The 21,916-nt window shown below is 33.1% G+C and overlaps 1 protein-coding gene across 1 annotated transcript in view; it reads left to right on the top strand.

Annotated features, from left to right (window-relative positions):
* Positions 1–21,916, top strand: part of LOC148945349 (uncharacterized) — a 110,993-nt gene that overhangs the window by 56,284 nt on the left and 32,793 nt on the right. The window contains exon 5 of the mRNA XM_089098758.1: positions 3,821–3,933. Within this exon, the coding sequence (XP_088954884.1) occupies positions 3,821–3,933 (113 nt within the window). The remainder of the gene's footprint in view (positions 1–3,820; positions 3,934–21,916) is intronic.

The following is a 21,916-nucleotide window of genomic DNA, read 5'->3' as shown; positions in this document are numbered from 1 at the left end:
TTTTTTTATATAATTGTTACCTTAGCCCAGAGACATGGAGTTACAAGTGTCCAACCGTTTGACATGACGTGCCCTTCCGAGTTTGTTAGAAAAAACATGGCCTTTTTATGGCCTGATGTCAGGCAAGTCAGATTTTTTTTTTCAGATTCTTTTTGTGCTTTATAGCTCGCTTGAACCAAGGAATTAGTGAAATAGTTTACCGTCTGATTAAAAAAAAGTGTGTTGGCCAATTTTAAGGCCCCATTTATGGAGCTCCTTTGCCCTCAATTTACATTTATGTGAATTAGGGTCATCTTGGGCCAGAAATTTACACATTTAAGTTCCAAATCCACTTTAGCTTTAAACCAAGGCCTTCTGGCTCTTTTTCGAGGTATATTCTTGGGAAAACCGGAAAGCTTTTTCATTTTTCTTGTGCATTGGGGCCCCCTAGTCAAGGACTAAAGGAGGAAAGCTTCAACATAACCAGAAAAACTAAGTTTTTAGACCTTTTTAGATCCTATTTTCAATTTTTTGTTTGTACATTGGAGTTCTAAAGGCTAACAGATACAAGTTTCAAGGCGATGTAAAAGGGTTTGACAATTTTAAGGGCAGCCAAGACCAGGGCTTCCACTTCTTGAGAGATTCCCCTATCTTAGGGAGAAATCACTTCTCTTAGGGACGCTTATTTTGAATCTAGGGACAAAGGGAAATCTGGGGTAAAGTAAGGATTTTAGGGAAATCTGGGATAAAGTAAGGATTTTAAAGGGAAAATTTTATTTTTTCAAACAAAAGGCTGAAAATTTCTCAAAGATTGCGTATGCTCGGTTTTTAAAAAGGCTTATGTAGCAACACTGGCTTACGGTGCTATAACTGCCGAAATTTTTAAAAGCTGAACCCTGGAATATTATTTAGGTAGCCTAGTATTTATTTTAATTTTTTATGCAATGGCTTTGATTGGTGTAAACAACCGACATAATGGAGTATTGGTTAGGCTATGCAGAAATTTTGTGCAAGGTTTATGTTAACGGATTATTCAGGTAGCTAAGAAATAAACTTACCTCTATAGTGAAAATTGCATCCTGAATCAAAATTTAACATGCATTTGAGTCGGAAATGTACTTTACCCCCTGAATTTTACCATCACTAAAATGAATTTAGTGATGGATTGGCTGAGGATCATACTAACTGCATCAAACAAGTCATTGAAAAAAAAACTCAATTCCCTTGCAAAATATTGTTGTATTTTGTACCAATACTACTAATGTCAGGTTTAGAGGCAATAGACCTGCTTCAACACTAATGAAAGCCAAGGTGTCCCTTATATTGAATGTGAAATGATCATGCCATCTTATTCACTTACCGTCATCCTATGCACGCTTGTCACTTCCCAAGACACTAGAAGACTTGGCGCGAAATATCTATGCCCACTTTTCCAGAGGCACTTCCATACGAGATAAGTAAAGTGATAATATTGGTCTCTTTTATCAGTCTTGTTATAAATGCTATATAGTCATAATCAAGGATATCCAAGACCCTTCTAAGACGCTTTGGTTGAACCAAGGAATGCAATAAATTTGAAACCAAAATCTCTAAGGCCACTGTTTGTGAGATTTCCAGTTCTAAGAGAAACATGTTGCCTCCAGAAAATGGGCGTAAAATGGAGGTCACAGGCAATGATTGATGCCACTGAGCTTCATTTGGGAGATACCCAAGTTGAAAACCTGTCGGTTGAGCAGTACTGGATAAAGATATTTAGTCTGGAGACTCAAAGGGGCAAAATCAAGTACCGGAATTGCGAAAGCACATATCGCTGATCTTCTCTTTACATTTTAGCGATATACCAACTGAGCGTTTGTTTAGTCCCCTGAAATAAATCAAAACAGACATCCGAAATAGTCTCAAGACTGATGTCACACACTAGTCTCACCTGTTCGAGTCAATTACTGCTTGAAAAACGAAGGTAAAACTTTATCAACTGTCAGCATACCGAAAGCTGTCACTGGCTTCAAGACGAATTTACGGCTGTCACTGGCTTTGGTCCAGGAATTTACGGACTTAAGTTCCAAGTTGTCCGAAAAAAATTGTTTGGCCCATTTTCAATGGAACCAATTTTATTCAATTTTTTTCTGTGCATTGGAGTCACCTTAGTCAAAGAGCTTAAGAATATAGATTTCAAACTGATCTGGAAAATAATTTTCTGTCTTTTTTCGGACCTATTTTTGGGGGCCCATACCCTCACACAGACGTTTTTTTTTGTGCGCAAAAGTATCCTTGGCCCAGGAACTCGCGGGTGTAAGTTTCTAGCCGGTCAGAAAAAAATGACCCATTTTCAGGCTGGTTTTCAGGGAGCCCATGGAACCACTCTAATGTTTTTGTGGGTTTGTGTCCGTTTGGCCTAGCACAAATGAATCCAATTATCAAGTCTTTCATGGAAGAAATAGTTTTTGCTTTGTTTAGCCCTTTTTTGCCCCCATTTTCGGGAGAACAAATAATGTTGCTGTTGTACATTGGAGTCCCCTTTACCCAACCTCTTAAAGATACAAGTTTTGGGTCGTTCAAAAAAAGGAGTTATTTTACCCTTTTTAGGGCTTGTTTTTGGGAGGTTTGCGTCCTCAAACTTTTTTCTGTACTTGACGGTCTCTTGGTTCAGGGACTTACAACTCTTAAGTGCCAAACCGATCAAGAACAAAATAAATTTTAAACCTATTGTCCGGCCCCCCTGGTACCCTCACTCCTCCCTAATGTCTACGACCCCCTGCTCCACGTAAAGGAGCCGGAAAAAAAATTTATAAGGCATGAGAGGCACTTTGTTTATAGTCAGTGATCCAGGGACCGTAATCTTTCAAGGGGTGGCTCATATTCGCCGCAGTTGGTTTGATGGTGGATTCTAGGGTAATAGGGGGCGCTGATAACGAATATTGGGGTGCACAAGTTCTCACGCGTGTAGAACATGGTCATTTTAGCCTATAAAGTCAAATTTGGCCTCTAAAGACGTCATACCGCTCTTGATTTTATTTACACAGTAAAATAAACTGAAAACTTTATAAACTTAACATATTCTAAATTCTAAGAACTAGCACTTTCACCTGGTATTTTGTTCCCACAGCGTTTAATTTTTTAGTTAACCCCTATTTAATTTTAAAAACAAGGCTTTTTAATATACCTTTTCTTATTTTATTCGTTTTTTTTGAAATTTATTACCAAGCGAACACTTAGCTTTGAACCTGATTTATTTTATTTATTGCATCACTCATCCTGAATTACAGTCTTAAATGCCAAACAAGTTTTTCTAGCAAAATAAACTTATTTATATAGTTCATAGCATATAGTTTCTAGCATAAAGCAATACTGTGGCAAGTCCATAGGCTGTTGCAATTGACATATTAACAATAATAAAGTTTTTAATAAGGTAAATTTCCTAAACTACATTATGTGATATGATATCTAATAAGAACAATCCTTTTTAGAGATATACATCACCGTTTTCCATGTTGTTACTTAAGAATCTGTTCTTTGCAAAAGCTATTTTGAGCAGAATGTGCGCAAGACAACAAGTGTCAGTCTTCTTTATGTTAATATTTACCTTATTGTCCACAATAAATTGCTCAAATACCTTGTCTCGATTTGGAAAACCTGAGTTTAGGTTCTAGCCATTGACCACGCTTTTTTTTTGCACATGCCATTGACTAGGTCATCAAGTACTTTTAGGAGCACGCAAATCCCAGCCTGCGAACCGCTGGTCTAGTTTACCCAAACTTTTATGTATTTTTCTAATCTCAGCTTCTGTTTTAATGTGCCACCCTTGCACTTTATAATACAATTTTTACATTTTCTTCTTTAGTGGAACTATATAACAGGAAATAGATGGGGTATTTGCGAAGGAGGGAAAGGACAATTAGGATGTGGACCTCAGGAATGGTTTCGTGCATGTGCTGACGTTTCGATTTTACCAAGGTTTGCTACCATTCATTTATTCATAGGTTAAATAGCTTTCAAGTATTTATAAGTGTGGATTGTTTTTGTATCTCTAGAGGAGGGGTCAAGAGGAAAAGATAGTTACTACGGCATAGTTTTTCTTTTTTTAGGTAACATCTATTTTTGCCATTGTGCATCTGACACTAGAGCCATCGATTGTAGAATTTGGGAAGAGGGGTCATTTGAACAGAAATTTGAAACTCTAGAGCGCTTTTTAAGTAACAAAAGAGATGGCGCACAGCGAAGTTTCATTTTCTGTAATTATGTGGAGAAAGAAAATATAGGCTAATGAAGACCAAAATATTATCTAGAACAGGTTAATAATATTTCAATGATATTTTGGATATTTCAACATCCAGTTTTCGATACTCCCCTCCTTAATCCGTCAGCACTCCCTGAAAGTTCCTACTTGATACCCCAAGATGTTTGAAGATGTTGCAAATGTACAATTTTGATTACTGAGCAATAAATGGTGGCTTTTGATTGACCTTGATAATAAGCTGTGCATGTATTTTAGCTTCCATAGGAGCTCATGCTGCAAAAACGTTTGGTGGATCAAAGACAAAGTTTTTAAGCCCATTACCCTCCTCCCAACTCAAAATATGAAGTCTCCTTGTTCCAATCTGCTCCTTTATTTTTGCAGCAGAGCTCGAAAGTTTCTACATTATTATCCAAGCCTTTCCTAAGATACTGCAAATGTTCTGTTCCGATGATCTGAAAGGTTCAACTCTACCCTCCTTGCTGTTCCCAAGGTTTTGCAGAGGAGCTATTATGATAGGCTCGGTGTACAAAGTGACTTTCAACTTCCACTTAATTCTTCCCTCCCCTTCCTAAAGCTTTCCTGAAAATTTCAACATGATACCCTAGGCCGTCCCCGACATATTGTAAATACACCATTTTGACAACCCAGAAAGGTCTTTCGATGTACCTCGCGATTTAAATTCACAGAGAGTAGGTCCCATAGGAGCTTAGGTGCAAAACTGCTTTGGTAGAACAGAGACATAAATTGTTTACCTATTAACCTCCCCCCAAAAAAAATAAGAAAATACCTTGCCCAATTCTTTCCCTTACTTTCTACAACAGTACCTCAGACACCAAGCTGTTTTCAATATAATGAAAATAGCAATTCATGACCTGGATGACCTGGATGCACACATTGTTTTTTGTTTTACCTCTAACGTCTCCCTTTAGTCAAATTTGAGACACAATTAACCCCACAATAAGACTCCCTTGAAGTTTCCACTTTATACCTAATATTCAATCAACACCCCCACTCCCCCTAAGTATTCCCCAAAAGATTTAATTTAACACCCTCAGATGTCCCTGAGATACTGCATATCCGCCTTTTTGACCATAATTGTTCGAAGGGGGGAGTGGATGGCGTTCGAAGCAAACTGCTCCAAGTGCCGTGGCTGTTGTTGCTGTCGTGTGAGTAGAGAGGGGGTACCAGCGCGACCCTTCACCCCTGCTGCCATCTACAATTTAGTTTAACGTTGACAGTACATAATTTATGGTTTTTCTCACTGAGAATGAAAAAACAGAAATTTTCTCACTTGAAAAAAAGGATTTTTCTCACTTTTATGGATGTTTCTTGGACGGTTATGAGTGTTAGTTAATTTATTTGTTGTTTTTCATGGGTGTCAACAGCAATTTATGGATGTTTTATGGTTTTTCTCACTGAGAATGAAAAAACAGAATTTTTCTCACTTGAAAAACAGGATTTTTCTCACTTTTATGGATGTTTTTATGGTTTTTCTCACTGAGAATGAAAAACAGGATTTTTCTCACTTGAAAAACAGGATTTTTCTCCTTTTTATGGATGTTTCTTGGATGGTTATGAGTGTTGGTTAATTTATTTGATGTTTTTCATGGATGTCAACAGCAATTTATGGATGTTTTATGGTTTTTGTAACTGAGAATGAAAAAACAGGATTTTTCTCAGTTGAAAAAACAGGATTTTTTTCACTTTTATGGATGTTTTTATGGTTTTTGTCAGTGAGAATGAAAAAACTGGATTTTTCTCACTTTAAAAACAGGATTTTTGTCACTTTTATGGATGTTTCTTGGATGTCAACAACAATTGCTCGATGTAGACATAAGTTCAACAACAATTGCTGGATGTATACATAAGTTCATCAACAAGTCTAGGAGAATTGTCTCCGGGCGAAGTTTATAAATATCTTTGGTGTTCGTCCAGGAGAATTGTTTCCTAGGAATTTTAATGTCTGACAGATGATGTCAAGATTGATTGATTTGTTGGTGTGCATCCAGGAGAATTGACTCCGGGCGAATGTTTTGATCTTAGAGATGAAGAGATTAACGCGGGAAAGGCTTTCCTAGGAATTTCAAACGTGACAGCGCAGGGATGTCAAAACAAAGGGAACACGCTGAAATTACGTTTAGAGATTATTTGGGCGAAACCGATTTAGGGATTTTAGGGATTATTTGGGCGAAACCGTCTTAGGCATTTTAGGGAATTATTTGGGTGAAACAGTTTGAGGCATTTTAGAAGATGATTTGAGACACAAAAGGGCCCCATCCTCCCAACTTTTGGCTCCCTCTCGAATGTATTTTTCAGAACAAGTTCTTTATGTAATGTCCTTCCTAAACCCATTTTACAAGTTGAAGTACCCATCCTTTTCACCCACAACTTTACTTTACAGCTTTTGGGCCCCAAGTCCTACCCCTATCCCTCAACCCTATCCCTCCACCCGCCCCCCAACCCCTCCACCTCCTCCCTCCCACCAAACCTCCCCCCCAAACTTTTTTTAGTTTTTTTTTCTTTTTTGATTTTTTTTAGTTTTATTTTTTATTTTTTTTTTACTTTTTTTTACATATCATAGAATGTCTTGAAACACACTTAAAACACAAACAAATCATATTTAATATTTTCCAACTTCAAAATGGAAATGATATAGATATGTGTGTCGCAACTTTTACTATTAGACAAAATAATGTTTGTAGTGACCAATTTTTTTTTAAACTTTTTTTACATCTTAGAATGTCATGAAACACACTTAAAACAAGTGTTTTAAGCCTACGTACAACCTAACTTTATGTAATGTTTTCAAGGGCATTTCAGAGCAAGTTCCCATCCTTTTCACCCACAACTTTACTTTACATCTTTTTGGATACATCAACACCAAGAAAAGGTTTCAAAGGGCATTTGAGCGCATTTTATATTCATAATACCATTCATACACCTGTTTTACGACTTGACTTAGCCATCCTTTTCTCCCGCAGCTTTACTTTGATGTTTTTTGGATGCCTCTACACCAAAATATCCTTTTTTTTACATCGAAATGTCATGAAACACTTAAAACACAAAAATTCATATTTAATATTTTCCAACTTCAAAATGGGCACACACACAAAAACTTACACACACATACACACACACACAAACTTACACACACGCACACACACAAAAACTTAAACACACAAAAAAACTTACACACACACAAAAACTTACACACACACAAAAAAATTACAGAAACAAAAACTTACAAACACACAAAAACTTACACACACACAAAAAATTACACACACACAAAAACTTACACAAACACACAAAAACTTACACACACACAAAAATTTAAACTAACACATAAAATAACACACACGCACACAAAAACTTACAAACACACAGAAACTTACACACACACAAAAACTTACACACACACAAAAACGTACACACACAACAAAATTTACACACACACAGAAACTTACACACACACAAAAACTTACACACACAAAAAAAATTACACACAAACACAAAAATTAAACACACAAAAAATTAAACACACACAGAAACTCAAACACACAAAAAAAATAACACAAACACAAAAAAAATAACACAAACACACAAAAAATTACAAACACATACAAACTTACACACACAAAAAATTACACACACACACAAAAATTTACACACACACAAAAACTAACACACACACAAAAAAAAAACACACACACAAAAACTTACACACACACAAAAAAACTTACACACGCACAAAAACTTACACACACACAAAAACTTACACACACACAAAAAACGTACACACACACAAAAACTTACACACACACCCACAAAAACTTACGCACACACACACAAATTTACACACGCACACAAAAACTTACACACACACACAAAAACTTAAACACACACACAAAAAAACTTACACACACACACAGAAACTTACACAAACACAAAAACTTACACACAGACAAAAACTTACACACACACACAAATTTACACAAAAACTTACACACACAAAAAAAAACTTACACACACACAAACTTACACACACACAAAAACTTACACACACACAAAAACTTACACACACTCAAAAACTTACACACAAAAAAAACTTAAACACACACAAAAACTTACACACACACAAAAAAATTACACACACAAAAAAACTTACACACACAAAAAAACTTACGCACATAAACTTACACACACACACAAACTTACACACAAAAACTTACACACACACACACACACAAAAACAAAAACACACACAAAAACTTAAACACACACACAAAAACTTACACACACACACAAACTTACACACACAAAAAAAATTACAAACACCCACAAAAAACTTACTCACACAAAAACTTACACACACACAAAAACTTACACACAAACACAAAAAATTACAAACACACACACAAAAAACTTACATAAACAAAAACTTACACACACACAGAAACTTACACACAAACAAAAACGAACACACACACACAAAAACTTACACACACACAAAAACTTACACACACACAAAAACTTACACACACACACACACAAAACTTACACACACAAAAATTTACACACACACAGAAATTTACACACACAAAAAAACTTACAAACACACACACACACACACAAACTTACACACACACAAAAACTTACACACACACAAAAACTTACACACACATAAAAACTTACACACACACACAAAAACTTACACCCACTCAAAAACTAACACACACAAAAACTTACACACAAAAAAACTTAAACCCACACAAAAACTTACACACACAAAAAAAACTTACAAACACAAAAAAACTTACACACACACAAAAAACTTACACACACACACAAAAGCTTACACACACAAAAAAACTTACACACGAAAAAAAACTAACACACACAATAAACTTACACACACAAAAAAACTTACACACACACACACAAAAAATTAAACACACAAACAAAAACTAACACACACAAAAAAATACATACACACACACAAAAAATAACACACAAACAGAAAACTTACACACACGCGAAAACTTACAATCACACAAAAACTTACACACACACACAAAAACTTAAACACAAAAAACAACTTACACACACAAAAAAAACTTACACACACAAAAAAACTAACACACACACAAAAAAATAAACACACAAAAAAACTTACACACACACAAAAACTTAAACACTCACAAAAACTTACACACACAAAAAACTTACACACACACACAAAAACTTACACACACACACACACAAAAACTTACACACACGCAAAAACTTACACACACACACAAACTTAAAGACACACAAAAACTTACACACACACAAACAAAAACTTACACACACACACACAGAAACTAACACACACACACAAAAATTAACACACACAAAAACTTACACATACACACAAAAACTTACACACACACACACAAAAACTTACACACACACACACAAAAACATACACACACAAAAACTGACACACACACAAGAAAACTTACACACACACACAAAATCTTACACACACAAAAAAAAACTTGCGCACACACAAAAACTTACACACACAAAAAAAACTTACACACACATAAAAACTTACACACACACAAAAAACTTACACACACACAAAAACTTACAAACACACAAAAACTTACACACATAAACTTACACACACACAAAAAATTACACACATAAAATTACACACACACACACACAAAAAATAACACATACACGTAAACTTACACACACAAAAAAACTTACAAACACAAAAAAACTTATAAACACAAGCAAAATTACACACACACACAAAAAATTTAAACACACAAAAACTTACACACACACAAAAACATACACACAAACAGAAAAAATTACAAACACACACACAAAAAACTTACATAAACAAAAACATTAAAAAACACAAACAATTACACACACAACAAAAACAAACACACACAAACAAAAAAATAAAAAAAAAAAAAAACATAAACACACACACAAAAAATTACACACACACAAAAAATTACAAACACACAAAAACTTACACACACACACAGAAACTTATACACACATAAAAACTTACACACACACACACACACACACACACAAAAACAAACACATACACAAAAACTTACACACACACACACAACTAACACACGCACAAAAACTTACACACAAACACAAAAACTTACACCCACACAAAAACTTACACACACGCAAAAACTTACACACACACACACAAAAACTTACACACAAAAAACTTACACACACACAAAAACTTACACACACAAAAAAAACTTACACACACAAAAACTAACACACACACAAAAAAACTTACACACACAAACAAAACTTACACACACACAAAAACTTAGACACGAACAAAAACTTACACACACAAAAAACTTAGACACACACAAAAAACTTACACACACACACACAAAAACTTACACACACAAAAAAAAACTTACACACACAAAAAAATACTTACACACACACAAAAAATTACACAAAAAAGAAAACTTACACACACTCGAAAAAAAACACTCACAAAAAAACTTACACACACACACAAAAACTGACACACACACAACATCTTACACACACACAAAAAACTAACACACAAACAAAAACTTAAACACAAATAAAAAATTACACACACACAAAAACATACACACGCACAAAAAATTACATACACAAAAAACTTACACACACACACAAAAACTTAAAAACACACACACACACAAACATACACACACACGCAAAAACTAACACACACAAAAAAACTTACACACACACAAAAACTTACACACACACACACAAAAACTTACACACACACACACAGAAACTTACACGCACACACAAAAATTTACACACAGAAAAACTTACACATACACACAAAAACTAACACACACACACACAGAAACTTACACACACACACACACACAAAAACATACACACACACAAAAACTTACACACACACAAAAATTTAAACACACACAAGAAAACTTACACACACACACAAAATCTTACACACACAAAAAAAAACTAACGCATACAAAAAAAAATAAAAAAAAATAAAAAATTACACATACACAAAAACTTACACACACACAAAAACTAAAACACACACAAAAAAAAACACAAAAACAAAAACTTACACACAAAAATTTAAACCCAAACAAAAAATTACACACACAAAAAAACTTACACACAAACTCAAAAAATTACACACAAACACAAAAACTTACACACACACAAAAACTTACACACACATAAAAACTTACACACACACAAAAAATTACACACACACAAAAACTTACACACATAAAAAAACTTACACAAACAAAAAAAAAAATTACACACAAACACACACACAAAAACTTACACGCACACAAAAAAACTTACACACACAAACAAAAACTTACACACACACAAACAAAATAGAACACACACACAAAAACTTACACACACAAAAAAAAACTTCCACACACACAAAAACTTACACACACACACAAAAAGCTTAAACACACAAAAACTTACACACACAAAAACTTACACACACACACAAAAAAACTTACACACACACAAAATTTACACACACACAAAAACTTACACACACACAAAAACTTACACACACACACAAAAACTTACACACACACACAAAAACTTACACGCACACAAAAACTTACACACACAAAAAAACTTACACACACACAAAAAACTTACAAACACACAAAAAACTTACACACACACAAAAACTTACACACACACAAAAAACTTACATACACAAAAAAACTTACACACACACAAAAGCTTAAACACACACACACTAAAAAACTTACACACACACACAGAAAAATACACACACACAAAAAAACTTACACACACACAAAAACTTACATACACACAAAAACTTACACACACGCACAAAAAACTTACACACACACATACAAACTTACACACACACACAAAAACCTACACACACACAAAAATTTACACACACACAAAAACTTACACACACACACAAAAACTAAAACACACACACAGAAATTTACACAAACTTACACACACACAAAAACTTACACATACAAGCAAAATATTACACACACACAAAAAACTTAGACACACAAAAAAAATCTTACACACACACAAAAAAACTTACATACACATAAAAAATTAAAAACACAAACAAAATTACACACACACACAAAAAATTACTAAAACAAAAAAAATTACAAACACACACAGAAATACATACACACACACAAAAACATACACACACACAAAAAAAAAAACCAAGAAACATAAACATACACACACACACAAAAATTTACACACACACACAAAAACAGACACACACAAAAAAACATACACACACACACAAAAAAACTACACACAAAAAAACTTACAAAAACACAAAAAACTAACACACACTCACACAAACTTAAGCACAAACAACAACATACACACACGCAAAAACTTACAAACACACACAAACTTACACACACACACACAAAACCTTACACACACACACACAAACTTACACACACACACACAAACTTACACACACAAAAAAACTTACACACACAAAAAAACTTACACACACACAAAAATTTACACACACATAAAAACTTACAAAAAAACTTACACACACACAAAAAAAACATACACACACACAAAATATAAAAAACACAACCAAACTTACACACACACAAAAACGAAAAAACGAACACAAGAATTTAGAAACACACAAGCACCTACACACAAAAAGTTACACACACACAAAAACTTACACACACAAAAAAACTTACACACACACAAAAACTTACACACACACAAAAAAACTAACAAACACAAACAAAATTAAAAACACAAAAAACTTACACACACACACAAAAACTTAAACACACACACAAAAACTTGCACACACACACAAAAACTTACACACACACACCATAATTTACATACAAACAAAAACTTACACACATACACACAAAAACTTACACACACACACACAAAAACTTACACACACAAAAAAACTTAAACACAACAAAAAATATTACACACACACACAGACACAAAAAACTAACAAACACACACACAAAAATTACACACACACAAAAATTTACACACACACAAAAACTTACACACACACAAAAACTTACACAAACACAAAAACTTACACACACAAAAAAACTTACACACACACATAAAACTTACACACACACAAAAACTTACACACATAAACTTACACACACACAAAAGTTTACACACATAAACTTACACACACTAACACAAACTTACAAACACACACAAAAACTTACACACACACAAAAGACTTACACACACACACACACAAAAACTTACACACACAAAAACAGACACACACACACACAAAAAGTTACACACACACACAAAAACTTACACACACACACAAAAGACTTACACACACACAAAAACTTACACACACACAAAAACTTACACACACAAAAAAACTTACACACACACACAAAATAAAACACACGCACACACAAACTTAAACACACACAAAAACTTACACACACATAAAAAAACTTACACACACACAAAAAAACTTACACACACAAAAACTTACACAAAAAAAAAAAATTACACACACAAAAAAAATCTTACACACACACACACAAAAAACTTACACACACACAAACAATTAAAAAAACAAAGAAACATACACACACACAAATAAAAATACACACACACAAAAAAAACTAACAGACACACAAAAACTTACACACACACAAAAACTTACACACACACAAAATTTAAAACACACACACAAAAAACTTACACACACACAAAAACTTACACACACACAAAAAATTACACACACATAAAAACTTACACACACACATAAAAACTTACACACACACAAAAACTTACACACACACACACACAAAAACTTACACGCACACAAAAACTTAAACAAACAAAAACTTACACACACACAAAAAAACTTACACACACACACACAAAAACATACACACACAAACACTCTTACACACACACAAAAAAACTTAGACACACGCAAAAAATTAAACGCAAAAAAAAATTTACACACACAATAACTTACACACACACACACAAAAACATACACATACAAAAACTAACACACACACAAAAACATACACACACACAAAACACACACAAATGCCAGAATACACACCCATAAAATCATACACACACACACAAAATCTTACGCGAACACAAAAACTTACGCACAAATAAATAAATACTCACACACAAAAACTTACACACAAACAACAACTTACACACACACAAAAAAATACACACACACAAAAAAACTAACAAACGCAAAAAAACTTACACACACACAAAAAACTAACACACACAAAAATAAACTTACACACACACACACACAAAAACTTACACACACACACAAAAACTTACACACACACAAAAAACTTACACACACAAAAAGTTACACACACACAAAAACTCACACACACGCACAAAAACTTACACACACACACAAAAACTTACACACACACAAAAACTTACACAACACACAAAAACTTACACACACACACAAAAACTTACAACACACACACACACAAAAACTTACACACACACAAAAAATTACACACACACACAAAAACTTAGACACACACAAAAATTTACACACACACAAAAACTTACACACACACACAAAAACTTACACAAAACACACAAAAACTTACACACACACAAAAATCTTACACACACACACAAAAAACTTACACACACAAAAAAACTTACAAACACACATAAAACTTACACACACACAAAAACTTACACACACACAAATACTTACACACACACACAGAAACTTACACACACACACAAAAAACTTACACACACATACAAAAACTTACACACAAACAAAAACTTACACACACACAAAAAACTTACACACAAAAACTTACACACAAAAAAAAACATACACACACACAAAATTTACACACACAAAAATTTACACACACACAAAAACGTACACACACACACAACAACTTACACACACACAAAAAACTTACACACACACAAAAACTCACACCAACATAGAAACATACGCACACAGAAACATTTACGAACAAAAACAAACATAAACAAACAAACAACATTACACACACACACAAAAACTTACACACACATAAAAACTTACACACACAAAAAAATTTACACACACACACCCAAAAACTTACACACACACACACACAAAAACTTACACACACAAAAAAACTTACACACACACACAAAAACTTACACACACAAACCAACACACACAAAAAACTTACACACACAAAAAAATTACACACACACAAAAAATTTCACAAACACAAAAAAATTACACACACACAAAAAAATTGCACACACACACAAAAATACACACACACAAAAACTTACACACACACAAACAAATACACACACACAAAAACATACACACACACAAAATAGTACACACACACACAAAATTACACACACACAAATTCAAAAACCAAAACAAGAAGTTACACGCACGCACAGAAAAAAAAATAGACACACAAAAAAACATACACACACAAAAACATGCAAATACACAAAAAAATACACACACACAAAAAACGTACACACACACAAAAACTTAAACACACACAAAAAATTACACACACACAAAATCTTACACACACACAAAAAAATACACACACACACACAAAACTTACACACACACACAAACAATAACACACACACACAAAAACTTACACACACACACAAAAACATACACACACACACAAACTTACAAAATCACAAACACAAACTTACACACACAAAAAAACTTACACACACACAAAAACTTACACACACACACAAAAACTTACACACACTACACACACACAAAACTTAGACACACACAAAAACTTACACACACACAAAAACTTACACACACACAAAAACTTACACACACAAAAAAATCTACATACAAACACAAAATAATACACACACACACAAAAACTAACACAAGAACAATTACATACACACACAAACAATCTTAAACATACACAAAAACGGACAATCACAACAACTATAAAACACACACAGAAACTTACACACACACACAAAAACTAACACACACACACACACACAAACTTACACACACGCATAAACTTACACACACACACACACACACAAAAAAAAACTTACAAAAGCGAACAAACTTACACACACACAAAAGAATTAAACAAACAAAAAAACTAACACACACAAACACACAAACTTACACACATACACACAATAAGACACACACACAAACTAAGACACACACAAAAACTTACACACACACACAAACTTACCCACAAACACAAAAACTTACACACACACAAAAAATTACACACACACACAAAAACTTACACACACACAAAAAAAATTACACACACAAAAAAACTTACACACCAATAAAAACTTACACACACAAAAAAACTTAAACACACGAAAAAACTTACACACACAAAAACTTACACCCACACAAAAAATTACACACACACAAAAACTTACACACACACACAAAACTACACACACACTTACACACACAAAAACTTACACACACACACAAAAACTTACACACACACAAAAACTTACACACACACACACACAAACTTACACACACACAAAAACTTACACACACACAAAAACTTACACACACAAAAACTTACACACACACACAAAAACTTACACACATAAAAAACTTACACACATACACAAAAACTTTCACACACACAGAAACTTATAAACACATAAAAACTTACACACACACAAAAAAACTTACAAACGAACAAAAACATACACACACATAAAAAAATACACACACACAAAATCTTACACACACACAAAAACTTACACACACAAAAAAACTTAACTACACACAAAAAACTTACACACACACACAAAAAAATACACACACACAAAAACATACACACACACAAAAACATAAAAAATCGCTACATCATACAAACACACAAAAAATTAAAAAATACCAAGCTCATACACACACACACAAAATCTTACACACACACACGGACATACACACACACACAAGAACATACACACACACAAAAACATACACACACACACAAAAACTAACGAACAAACACACACTTACACACACACAAAAAACTTACAAATAAACACACACAACAAAAAATAAGAAATGCACACAAAAAATCACAAACACACAAAAATTAACACACACAAACAAAATTACACACACACACAAAAATACTTACACACACAAAAAAAATTACACACACATAAAAAATTAAACAAACACAAAAACTTACACACACACAAAAACTTACATACACACAAAAACTAACACACACACACAAAACTTACACACACACAAAAACTTACACACACACACAAAACTACACACACACAAAAACTTACACACACACAAAAAACTTACACACACATAAAAACTTACAAACACACATAAAAACCTGCACACACACAAAAATCTTACACACACACACACAAAAACTTGCAAACACACAAAAACTTACACACATATTAAAACTTACACACACACACAGAAACTTACACACACACACAAAAACTTACACACACAAAAAAAATTACACACACACAAAAAAAATTACACACACACACAAAAACTTACACACACACAAAAACTTAGACACACACACACAAAAACTTATACACACACACAATAAAATACACACACACACAAAAACATACACACACACAACAACATACACACACACAACCACTTACACACACACAAAAACTTACACACGCACAAACACTTACACACACACAAACTCAAACGCAAACAAACACTCATACACACACACACAAAAACTTACACACACACACAAAAACATACACACACACAAAAATACTTACACACACAAAAAAAACTTACACACACACACAAAAGATTACACACACACAAAATATCACACACACAAAAAAACTTACACACACACACACACACACACACACACACACAAAAACTTACACACACACAAAAATACTAACACACACAAAAAAACATAAACACACACACAAAATTACACACACATAAAAACTTACACACACACAAAAAAAACTTACAACACACACACAAAACTTACACACACACAAAAAACTTACACACACAAAAAAAACTTACACACACACATAAAAACTTACACACACACAAACTCACACGCATACAAAAAAACTTACACACACACACACAAATTTACACACACACAAAAATTTGCACACACACAAAAACTTACACACACACAAAACTTAAACACACACAAAAAATTACAAACACACAAAAAATAACAAAAACTCGGAAACTTACACACACATAAAAAATTACAAGCTCACTAACACTTACACACACACAAAACATAACACACACAAAAAAAAACTTATACACACACACAAAAACATACACACACACAAAAACTTACACACACACACAAAAACATACTAACAACCACAAACTTACACACACACAAAAAACTTAAACTCACAAAAACACTTACACACACACACAAAAACTTACACACACACACAAAACTTACACACACACACAAAAACTTACACACACAAAAAAACATACACACACACAAAATTTTACACACACACAAAAACTTACACATACACACAAAACTTACACACACACACAAACACTTGAACACACATAAACAATTACACACACACAAAAAAACATAGACACACAAAAACATACACACACACACAAAAACTTACACACACACAAAAACTTACACACACACAAAAGCTTACACACACACAAAAAACTTAAACACACAACAAAACAAACAAAAAAACAAAAACTTACAAACACAAAAAAACATACACACACAAAAAAACTTTTACACACAAAAAATAACACAAACAAAGAAACTTACAAACAAACAACACATTACACACACACACAAAAACTTACACACACACAAAAACATACACACACACAAAAACTTACACACACACAAAAACATACACACACACAAAAAACTTACACATAAACAAAACATTACACACACACACACAAAACTTACACACACACAAAAAATTACACAAACACAAAAACTTATACGCACACACACACAAAAATTTAGACACACACAAAAACTTACAGACACACAACAAATAACACACACACACACAAACTACACACAAAAAAAAAAACTTACACACACAAAAAAATACACACACACAACAAATTAATAACAAACAAAAAATTACACACACACAAAAACTTACACACACACAAAAACATACACACACACACAAAAACATACACACACACACAAACAAATACAAACACACAAAAAACCTACAAACACACAAAAAATTACACACACACAAAAAACTTACACACACACAAAAACTTACACACACACAAAAACTTACACACACACAAAAACTTACACACACACAAAAACTTACACACACACACACAACAAAAACTTACACACACACAACACAAAAAAAAACTTACACACACACAAAAACTTACACACACACAGAAACTTACACACACATAAAAACTTACACACACACACACAAAACTTACAAACACACAAAAACTTACACACACAAAAAAAACTTACACACACACACAAAAACATACACACACACAAAAACATACACACACGCAATATCTGAATAAAAAAACCTTACACACACACAAAAACTAACACGAATTCACTCACACACACACACAAAAACATACACACACACAAAAACTTACACACACACAAAAATTTACACACACACAAAAAAACATACGCACAAAAAATTAAACACATAAACAAACTTACACACACACACAAACACTTACACACAAACACGAAAACTTACACACATAAAACCATACACACACAAAAAAACATACACATACACACAAAAACATTCACAAAATCGAAAAAATACACACACACACAAAAAATTACACACACACAAACAATTACACAAATACACAAAAAAATACACACACACACAAAAAACTTACACACACAAAAAAACTTACACACACACACACAAAAACATACACACACACACAAAAACATAAACACACAAACAAAAACAAAAACACAAACAAAAACTTACACACACAAAAAAACTTACACACACAAAAAAACTTACAAACACACAAAAACTTACACACACAAACAAAAACTTACACACACACACAAAAATAACACACACACAAAAACTTACACACACACACAAAAAAAAACATACACACACACAAACAAAAAAAAAAACTAACAAACACACAAAAAATTACACACACAAAAAAACTTACACACACATAAAAACTTACACACACACACAAATAATAACACAAACAAAAAAAATTACACAAATAAAAAAACTTAGAAACACAAACAAAAACTTAAACACACACAAAAATTTACACACACACAAAAACTTACACACACACACAAAAACTTACACACACACAAAAACTTACACACACACACACAAAAAAACTTACACTCAAACATAAAAATAAACACAAAAACAAATAAATACACACACACAAAAATTTACACACACACACAAAACTTATACACACACAAAAACTTACATACACACAAAAAAACTTACACACACACACAAAAACTTACAAACACAAAAAAACTTACTCACTCGAAAAATCTTACACACACAAAAGAAACTTACACAAACAAAAACTTACAAACAAACAAAAACTTACACACACACAAAAAACTTACACACACAAAAAAACATACACACACACAAAAACTTACACACACACAAAAAACTTACACACACATAAAAACTTACACACACACAAAAACTTACACACACACAAAAACTTACACACACATAAGAACTTACACACACACAGAAACTTACACACACACAAAAACTTACACACACACAAAAACTTACACACACAAAAAACTTAAAAACACACACAAAAACTTACACACACACACAAAAAACTAACAAAATCAAAAAAACTTACACCCAAACACACAAACATACACACACACAATTGCATACACACACACAAAAAAACTTACACACACACAAAAACATACACACACACAAAAACTTACACACACACAAAAACATACACACACACAAAAAATTACACACACACACAAAAACTAACACACACACACAAAAACATACACACACACAAAAACAAACACACACAAAAACTTACACACACACAAAAAATTATACAAACACACAAAACTTACACACACACACAAAGAAACTTACACACACATAAAAATTTACACACACACAAAAACTTACACACACACAAAAACTTACACACACAAAAACTTAAATAAAAACAAAAACATACACACACACAAAAACTTACACATACACAAGAACTTACACACACACACAAAAAAAACTTACACACACACAAAAACTTACACACAAAAACTTACACACACGAAAAAAAATTACACACACACAAAAAAATTTAAACACGCACACAAAAAATTACACACACAAAAAACAACTTGCAAACAAACAAAAAATTAAACATACAAACACAAACGTACACACACACAAAAACCTACACACACACAAAAACTTACACACACAAAAATATACTCACACACACAAAAACTTACACACACAAAAAAA

This window comes from Artemia sp. Qi Xiang Cuo, chromosome 13 (genome assembly GCF_049724085.1).
Source record: "Artemia sp. Qi Xiang Cuo chromosome 13, ASM4972408v1, whole genome shotgun sequence".
NCBI classification, from domain to species: Eukaryota; Metazoa; Arthropoda; class Branchiopoda; order Anostraca; family Artemiidae; genus Artemia; species Artemia sp. Qi Xiang Cuo.
Note: the sequence above shows the minus strand (reverse complement) of the source record. Positions and strands in the feature narration are given on the sequence as shown.